A 9793-nucleotide genomic window follows, 5' to 3' on the forward strand; every position below is an offset into this window, starting at 1 on the left:
AGAAATATACACTACAGTGACATCTGGCGTCGTTTTAGTAAGACGTCTTCACTTCCGCATAAAAAAGCCTCCGCACGTGACCTCCCGCGTGTGACCTAACATGGCGGAAACAAGGGGGAGAGCGTGGATCACAATGCTAGTTTTGACACAGAAGAGGTTGAAAATATATATTCGAATGCATATGATTATAATGATGAGCCTGCTAGGCGTCCAAGAGACCAGGAGCAGCCAAGGATTAGAAAAATAACGGCCATCGAGAGAAATGGAGCTTTGGTGTGTGGAGAACCAGTGGAGAACAGAGCAGCTGTCTTGGTGAGTGACCGGCGTTAGCATGTTAGCTAACGTCACATCACAACATTGTAAAGTTAGCAATCATATATCAGGCTATAACTAAAGTAGTATTGATAATATAGTAACGTTACTGGCAGGACTGTTGATACTGATCCATAACAGAAACTAATGCGCAAGTATCAGCCGTATCTCTCGCGTTACCTAATGCAACTCCACACTACGGTGCTGTGTACCGGAGGAGAGACGCGAGATACGGCTGATACTTGACGATCTGGCGGAGAAAGGTTGTGGAGCCTCCGTTGATATGTCGTTGTAAATGGCTTGATGGAAAGCAGGTGTGTAGTCGGGGAGGGTGCACAGCTGATTGCAGCAGGTGAGTGGAGGTTGAGCCGGGAGCCAGGAGTGACAGCCACCACGCACACACAAACAACACAGACAAGGGGGAAACAAACAAACACAAAGGAGACGGCTGGAGCAGTACAGCCACCACAGCGTGATCTAATGCAACTCCACACTACGTCTTACGGTGCCGTGTACCGGAGGGGAGAGAGAGCAGCGAAGGGGGGGAGAGAGATGTAATACGGTTTCTTGATAAAGCTGTGGAGACGGAGTATGTGCTGCAGGGAGGTGGATGCACAACGCACCCAGGAACGAACGCTAGCTCCGGTCCTTCTCCCGTGAGGGAAACTGTGGACTCGATGCCCTGACAGGCTTGAGTTTGTGCAACCTGCACAAACACAAGCTCACCATGATTACAAATGGTGAAATGCAATGTGAAATTACCGAAAAAATACCAGCTCACTAAATCACAACCGCTCAAACCAACTACAAACTACTACCGCGGATTGGGCAGAGAACGAGTCCGAGAAAGTTAACTCCCCCATGTGACGTAATATGACACGTTTGACGTATGACGTTAAAAAAAAGCAGTTTTTAGTAGCAGAGCTCAAAACGGCTCCTTTTCCTATGAATTCCTGCCCTTATGTCTTGTAAAACATATCAAATCCTGCATTAACATTTTTAATTGTAATTTTCAGGCAAGGTTAAGCATAAATGTAGTAAAAAAAAAACCCTGCAAGTTGCTCATTAAAGCAGGTTAAAAAAAAAACGACAGAGCCCTCAGAACGTGTCGAACCAATAGCATGGTTTCAAACAGCCTAGCTGGCTGCCATTGAAGAATAGAGCCGTAAAATGACAACTACGTGCAGAACATAATATTCATAACAGAGCCCCTGAGTATCTCAAAGACCAATACAGAAGTGGAGCTAATGTTTTTCACTTGTGCTTGCCAATGTTTAATGCCAAGTGTTCGTTTAGGCCTCTGTGGTGCCAGGAATTAAAAAACCACCTCAATGTAAAAAAAGGTCAAATTCTGGCTTATGGGAAACCAAATTATGTATTTTCTCAGTTTTTCCTGCCATCTTCATATTAAGTACCACAATGGAAACTTGTAATTTAATGTGCAAACCTTCAAAATAAAGTGTATAATTCACTGTCCTTCGTTTGATGTCAAGCACACATTTATTAATATTGGATCTTCTTTTTCATCAACAGCCAGACTATAAGGGCTCTCCTCTCTTTAAAACTCCAAATATAAGTTATGACAAGGACCTAAAGAATGGTAACAAATGTGGTTTCTCAGGAAGACAGACACATTCTCCTTTCAGTGGCCGTAAAGAAGACAAAGCTTTTTACAGTATCAACAGACGCAAGACTTGACCTTTTGGCCCTTTGGGGCAAAAGGTGAGCGCTCTGGGAGCAGAGGCCTGGTTCCAGGAGTCTGCCGGCAGACGAGACGTATGTCCTCCTCACCACATTCCTTCCCATCTTAGATCACTGAACAGCTCTCTCTCCGGCTTTCTGCCCCCAGTCCCTTCCCACCCGAAGCAATGTAACTCTTCATTTTCGCCCGGATGGCACCTTATAAAGAAACCGAATGGCACAAGTGTAATAAACTGAGTGCTTCCAGTGCAGATGCAGCTGGTGCTTTAGTGCAGGTGCATGAGTTTGAAATTCAGATTAGTCTGAGGTTAAATAGTCAAGGAAGGATTTCCTACTCCCATTCAAATGAGACTATCCAAAAAAGAGTTCAGAGAAGTCTGCTCTGGAAATACATGTGTAGCATAAAGGAATAAGCCTCTGTAGCCTGGGGCGGTGTCTTTTATATTTTGGGATGACTGTGCTGCTGAGTGAACCGGCTGCAACACAAGCCACTTCCAATTTCATATTCATAACTTCCGAGAAGAGTGAGGGATAACAAAATAAATATAACGACAAGAAAGCAAGGGAGTATATAGCTGATGGAAGCTAAGCCCATATACTAACCGTCACATCCAGAAAGTCAAATCTCATCTGGCTCAGACTGTGGAAGAGCAAGGTCATCCTCCGCAGCAAACACTGACTCATCTCACACCCACATGCACACAATTTGAAATGAGAAATCTTGCATGCAGATATCTAATTGCTTTATTGTAAGAACACTGCCTTAGTAATCTAGCAGTGTGCACAGCCTCAAAAGAAGGACACATAGGGACACCAGCTGAGAGTCTTTGGGACAGTAGCCTACGAACAGCCAGGCTGTAGCTCCCTACAGCTATCTGCAGAACATGTCACTTTTCTAAGGAATAATGACAGCAAGCACAAACTGAGCCTGGAAGCATCACAGTGGCTGCGTTTTCATGACAAGTCATGTCCTCTAAACAGAAGCCCCTTCAGAGTCTGCCGATGACATACTTGAGCGTAGAGCGCCCTCTAGGGGACAGAGCGCTGACACAAAAGGACATGAAAAGCAGTCAAGCATACCAGTGCAACACATCAAAGCTCACCCTATGCAAATGTAGCTTTGAAACATATTTAAAAAATGTTGACTTTTGATATGCAAATGCTGCACAAATTCACAATGCAAGCATGTTTTCTGTTTATGTGTTGCATTTCAAATGCAAATGTATAACTGATATGCATATAAAGTAAAAATACACAGAGTCAAGATGCCTTTGTGGTTCTATTCATCTTTATGCAAGTCAGCTGTCTTGAGCATGAATACACAGCAAGTGACCCCGGTAATAATCCTGTTTTTTCTAGTATGCTTCTTTGACAAGTGTTTCTGTTCGGAGTCGACGTGGCTGGCAGACGCGTGCTGAACCCAACCAGGAGACAAGACGAGCTGCCTGGAGTCAGAATCTGCTGCAGAGAGGGAGATTTATGGCCAAGGAGGTCACACGAGGTCGAATGTGCGAGCTACCACACTTCATCATTTTTAGATGTCACACAGACGCACTGTCTTAAAGCCTTCAATGATTTGAGGATAGAGTTGCACTTGCTTACAGAGAAGACCCAGTGGCTTTCAAAATTCAACATCCATTATAAAAGCTTTTCAAAATATTGGGATTATGTCACAAGCTCTGGGTAGAACAAAAATGATGTCAATGGAATGATTTGACTGATGGTTCATCAATGTTTGGTGGCTGCAACATCACATACTAATCTTTCCAAAATAAGTTGAGTCTGCTGCTAGAGGATAATAGGAATGTAAATTGCCAGAAATCCACCAAAGTACGAGATTAACCCCCTCGTCAGACTACACTCTTCCAGTTAAGAGAATGTGGGCCTGCTTAATTTTCCTGGTAAATGAACTTACGTTTAAAGATGCTTTAGCAACTAAATGTTTAGCAATACACAATTATTTTAAAACCAGAGAAAAACAAACTGTGTACTTAAGACGGAAGATATCTGCAGTCATTACCCTTTAAAGGCCATTTAGTTAATTAAACTTTGTTGATCAAACTGCTAGAAAACAACAAAGGGTCACATTCTGCTTTAGGAACAGTACCCTAGCTTCTCACTGCCTCACTGGATACCTACCACCAAATACTGAGCAGTGTTCCCAGCCGATAACAGAAAATATATCATAACCAGGCTTGAACGGGCCATCAATCATTAAGGAACAGGCTTGTTAATCTAATAAATGTGCCACTAAATGAGACCTGCAGAGCATAATGAATGACATTTTGATTATATTATTCTAATGAGCAGCAGCCACATATCAAATGACTGCCGTGTGGTGTCACCAAGCAGTTTCATTAACCTGGTTTCCATTACACAGCCCAACAGGGACAGCGAGCGCTTACTCACACCGTAATGCTTGACTCGTGCTTCAGCTTGTCAGCTGAGGCCCTCTTGTGGGAAAACTGGTAAATGTTGGTGCAGCTGAGAAGTCAAAAAATAAAAACACGGGGCTGTTGTTTTTCAACAGTGATTTTAATCTCAGAAAATCATAAGTTCATACACCTGTCATTTTCACAAGAAGTTAAATGCAAGGGGTTTCAGAACAGAACAGGCTGCAAGTCAAAGAGCGGCCAAACAGAAACATATTGGTATTGTGTCAAATACAGATATATTTATTAAAAAAAAAAATCTTTGTGTGACACTACTTTAGACTACAGCCACAGTTCAATATCTAGCAATCTGCATGATATTTTAATGAACCTGCTTAACTTGACTAACAAACTCAAAAATGTGGCTTCTCTTCGCCTGGTATTAGTTACAGAACATGCCATCAAATGCACCTTCCTGTTTACTTCAGTGATCATTTGAACTTAAAACTATTAGGACTTTGGAACAGCCTTTGCGTGGCGTCATGCTTCACTCTTCAAGCCCACTCAAGCTGGATCAAATTGAACATAAAAGTCATTGTTAAAGTATTTATTTAGTTGATTAAAGGCAGATAACTGTGGTCTTGTTGTCTTTTCACTATCTATTCAGTGTTTAACTGCAGGGACATTTTCTTTTCTAATGAGCTATGCAATACGAAAGTCCAATCTTGCTCTTGCAGACGATATTGTTGATGTGTGAAGGGAGCCTCTTGATGATTTTACACGATATTTCTAAGAGTAAGGTTTAAGACAGAGGGTCGAAACAATCCATTACGATTAAGAGCTGAAGGTTTGTCCTTCTGGTGGTTGTGGAAGCTTCATATTTTCTTTGGACATCATTAGACGCCTTAACTCTTGAAGAACGATTTTAATGCTATAAGAAGTCTGCCATTTCGCTAAAACTGGTATGCTACGTGAATCCACCTGTGAGATGAGACAAAACCAAAGCAGCAGATCAGTCATTGTGACACAGAGGTTGACAGTGAGTTATTACATCAGAGCGTCGCAGAACTGCAACGCCAAACAATTTCTGAGCTCAACAAATAATAAGACGGAGCAACACTCTTTGATATGTGATGATGACACTTACCAAGCCGTTGGAATTATTTATCCCATTCATGCTTAATTTTGTTACAAATCTAACATTGGGGGACAACTCTGGGTATCTCTGTCCACATTCCATTTTCAGACTGTATATCCTGTTCTCATAATTGGTCTGAAAACAAGAGAAAAAACAGATGCACGTTAGTTACAGTATCTATAAAGGTCTGCACAGAATAGGACTAAAGCTTTCTGCATTACATATTGCATTATAAAAAGACACAATCATTTCTACCAGAGGACCCACAAAACTCTATTTAGAAATAATTCATGAATCTATGTATTAGGGTAATTCTGTTTGCATAGAAACTCATTTAAAACACCTGAAACATGCAATACAATTAGTTTCAGAGCACCAAACTTAAAACTGTGACTACTCTTCTGAAATGATTAAGGAGGAGGAAATCAAGAAGTTTAATTAAAAGTTTGACTCACCATGACCCTTTCATATTCAGGTAATACTCTTCTATCAATCCAGGTTAAAGTCAACGATCAAACATGTCGTGATATTAACAATTCATGTTGCTTACCCTAAAATATGGTGACTCATCTGTGAATGAAGACAAGGAGCGTCTAGAAGGGATCCAGGAGATCCAAAATAAGCCTGTGCTGCTGCGCTTGCAATACACTGTCTGAAACCTGCCGTGCACGCTTCCTGTTTCTGCTGCACAAAAACGTTGCAGAATGACGCCTTGGCAATGCATGTTCTGCAATGCGACTATTTGACATGTGCGTATTGCAATGTCGATGCTAAAACGATACATCGCTCAGCCCTAGTCTTTATTATAGTTGACAAGTCTCTGCATTGGAATGACAGTTATGCTGAGTTCGCTCTGCTTACTCTTGATGGTCCAATGATCATGCCTGTCCACCGTGTGAGGGTCATATCTTCGTCATCCTCGAGGCCCCAGCTGACTGTGCCATCGCCTTCGCCCTTCTGCCCCTCTTCAAGCTCTTCCAACAAGCGAAAATTGCGTGGAACTTTAACTCCTAGAACAACAAGAACAGAATTTGTAAGAAACAGATTTGACAGTATTATATGTTTTTTTTCTGTAGCCAAACCCTGTAATACTGTTGCGTATTCCTCTGTGCCATAGAGCTCCAGGGTCAAATTGCAAACACATCAGCGAGCCTCAGTGAACTTTTGCTCGGACCAAACGAGCCCTTTGCCAATGGCTCGTTGGAAAACTGTGACAGGCACATGTTCTATAGAGCAAAAGGGTATTTAAGAATCAATAAAGTAAATGGAGCTGAAACAATGTTCTCCGTGTCCACTCTATGTATTGTTTTGTTGTTAAATATTTTTGCGAGTTAGACTGTTGCTCAGACAAAAACATTTAAAGACAACGTTTGAAAGATTGGAGAGTTTTGACTTTCCTCTAAAAATAGAACTGCAACGTCATTATCGCAGTGTTTTGTCACTGTTGGTGCATTCACTTTGCATCAATAGAATACGTTTGAGATGTGAAACACTGGTTGGAAGAAATGACTCAACATTTTTAAATGTTCTGATGAATATTTAAGTAAAAAATGTTTTAAAATGCAGTCTTGACAGTTGTTTTGAAACAATGGAGCATATTAGGCCTATACTGCTAATTTGTAATGAATGATTCAAAAATATGTAGTTACTTATTAACACCGTACAAAACGAATTAGCAAAAGAGACAGGATACATTCTTTAGAAAATGATGTTGGCATGAAATAAACGGCCTGAGAGGCACTCACAGCTTTGTAAATGAGGCACTACTTTCAGCTCATGTCTAGTGGAGTAGTCGAGGGGACAGCACTTAAGAAAAACTGCTGCTATTCATAATCATGAAGACAAATTCACAAAAGGGAAAGTGAAAATAGCTTTTTCAAAAAGCACCCGTGACTGAGGCAGAGGACACAGTGAAAGAATATTCAAATGTTCCCTTTCGTCATCAAACTGTCATTTCGCCTCCTCCAATCTCAGACAACATTCATCAAAGTGAGCTGTCACAAGCCACATTTTAAATCAATATTTCACATCTGGTATGCAGCAGCCACAATGAAGGATTGACTCTTAAGTGGCACTCACATTTTCTCTCACCAAGTCCCTTCAAGATTTCATGCCTTTATCAATGTACAAACACTGGTGAAGACACCAATGTTAGCAGCTCATTTTAGCTCACCAGTTGAATACTGGTACCAGCGAATACGTCAGCTGTTAACAAGAAACTGCAGTACAAAAAAAAAAGCTTAAGTTAGCACAGCTGATTCTTTTATAATTTAAAAAAGGAGGTTTAAAACCATTACAAATGTCCTAAAGCCCAAATCGCCAATGCCAAATCGCTTAGTATACAACTCCTAGCCTTGTATTGGTTTTGTGTAACATAAAACAAAAGCAGTACATTTGGATAGCTGGCCGTTGTCAGATGTTCGGCATTTCTTCATATTTGCCATTTCATAATTTCTTGATTGTATTATCATATATTAAGTTTCAACTTAAAAAAAATACAATCATATGTTTTGTAGTTAGGTTTAATATTACACTTGCTGTGAGTTTGTTGCAGTATAAACTATTTCAAACCAAATTAGCTGCACATTGAGGAAACAACTACCATATAGAATCGAGTTATGGATCTAGTTTGTCTTAAAGTGGGCTTTGTAGAGACCACTACTATCACACATGATAAAAGACAGAGTTGGCCTCTCGGGTATATTTAGAGCTGTATAGTTTTATTTTCCTTCACCATTGTTGTTGTCAAAGCCATCCAAGCACTCTTGGTATTATTTATAGGTTGGTGGTACACAAATCTGAAACATGTCAAATTAAGTGTATGGGGGACAAAAGAACGCCAGTAAAATTAAAGAATAGGCACACTTTTGGTCATTACTAGATCAAGAATATTAGCCTGACTGACTATAATCAAAGGATGTAGGTAAAATAAATGATTCAATTTATTTAAAATCAAATATCCTCACTCTGTCATTGTTTCGTTGGCGTCTGTCTGCCACTCCCTCATATAAACTCATGTCAATGGGCTACTAGTGATTTAGACCTTGCTGGGTTAAAAATGAATCAGCTAACTAGGTAGTTACGATTATGAAGTTACTTCCCGTTTATCCAGTTTGCAATTATATCTTTGTGCCGTGTGACTAATAAGATGTCTTTAAAACTGCGTAGGACCTACAAAAACATCATAAATAATCGTATCAATATAATTGAGTTTTTCTGTAACTCACAAAATAGTTTATTTTGCAAGTTTTACAACCACGCTTTTACGCGGAGCACTCCAGGATGGGCCCTGACTACTTGCTGACTGCGTGCTAACAACAGGGAAGCATCTGGTTTATACACTCCCACACCTAACAAAGGCAAGCGTCTACCTAACGTTAAATACACTGATATATATCCTGCATCTATTCCTAGAAGTACAGAGAATAAACTGTTAAAATGTGACGTTAGCAAGCGAAGTGCTGATCAGTGATCAAGAGAGACTGGTTTCTTTATTAACATGTCAATGACGCTGTTGCAATGTGAGGTGTGTCACTGAGAAGCCATCCAAAACCGCCGCACCATATTTGAGACTTGAATTAATGCAACTCAATTGCTATAAATCCACACAACGGACATGTGTCTGGACAGCCAATACAAAATGGTAATAAGTGTATTCGGATCATAAACTTAGTTATCCGGACACAACGAGACCGTCGCTCGTTGCCTCGCGGTCATGGAATATTCTAGTAGTAGTTGCCAAGTTAGCTAAATATAGCTAGCACTGTCTGCGGTTGTTTACAATCCTGATATTTAGGCAGTCTACAGCACAATTAAACTTCAACAACACATAATACAATATATGAGGTCTTCTTTGCGAAACATTGGAGCCAATACGTGCATTAATGACGCTTTTTTGCTACACCTTAAGCTATTTTAGCCAATTCACGGAGCAAGCTATTTGCTAGCGCCATGGGATATATGGCCCCCGTGATATTCACTGCTTCGCGAAGAGAAGGTATTGACGAAAACGTTACAATTCCGCGCAACTTAAGTAAAAATGTCTGTTATGAGCTAGTTGCCACGTTTGGTCCCGAAATGACAGTGCGTCCGCATTTTCTATCACACTTTAAGTCGCTGTATATGGTTAGTTTGAAGGCACACAAACCTGAGGAGGCCGCCATCTTCTTCAACCGAGTCCAGAAGCAAACAGAACTATGACATCACCACAGCCTTTAAATCTGGGAGACAGCGGGCGGGTGTGTTCACAGCAAACCGGTTCACACACATC

The 9793-nt window shown here is 40.8% G+C and overlaps 1 protein-coding gene across 1 annotated transcript; it reads right to left on the minus strand.

Moving 5' to 3' along the window:
* Positions 1 to 4527: 4527 nt before the first annotated feature.
* On the minus strand, positions 4528 to 9779 carry ube2v2 (ubiquitin-conjugating enzyme E2 variant 2). Its single transcript, XM_010783370.1, has 4 exons — positions 9671 to 9779; positions 6385 to 6533; positions 5533 to 5658; positions 4528 to 5366 (listed from the first exon to the last, which is right to left on the minus strand). Exons 1-4 carry the CDS (start codon positions 9684 to 9686, stop codon positions 5220 to 5222), a joined length of 438 nt encoding a protein of 145 aa, XP_010781672.1. The 5' UTR covers positions 9687 to 9779; the 3' UTR covers positions 4528 to 5219.
* Positions 9780 to 9793: the final 14 nt, after the last annotated feature.

Source organism: Notothenia coriiceps, unplaced genomic scaffold (genome assembly GCF_000735185.1).
Source record: "Notothenia coriiceps isolate Sejong01 unplaced genomic scaffold, NC01 NC01_scaffold00025094, whole genome shotgun sequence".
In the NCBI taxonomy this organism is placed as follows: domain Eukaryota; kingdom Metazoa; phylum Chordata; class Actinopteri; order Perciformes; family Nototheniidae; genus Notothenia; species Notothenia coriiceps.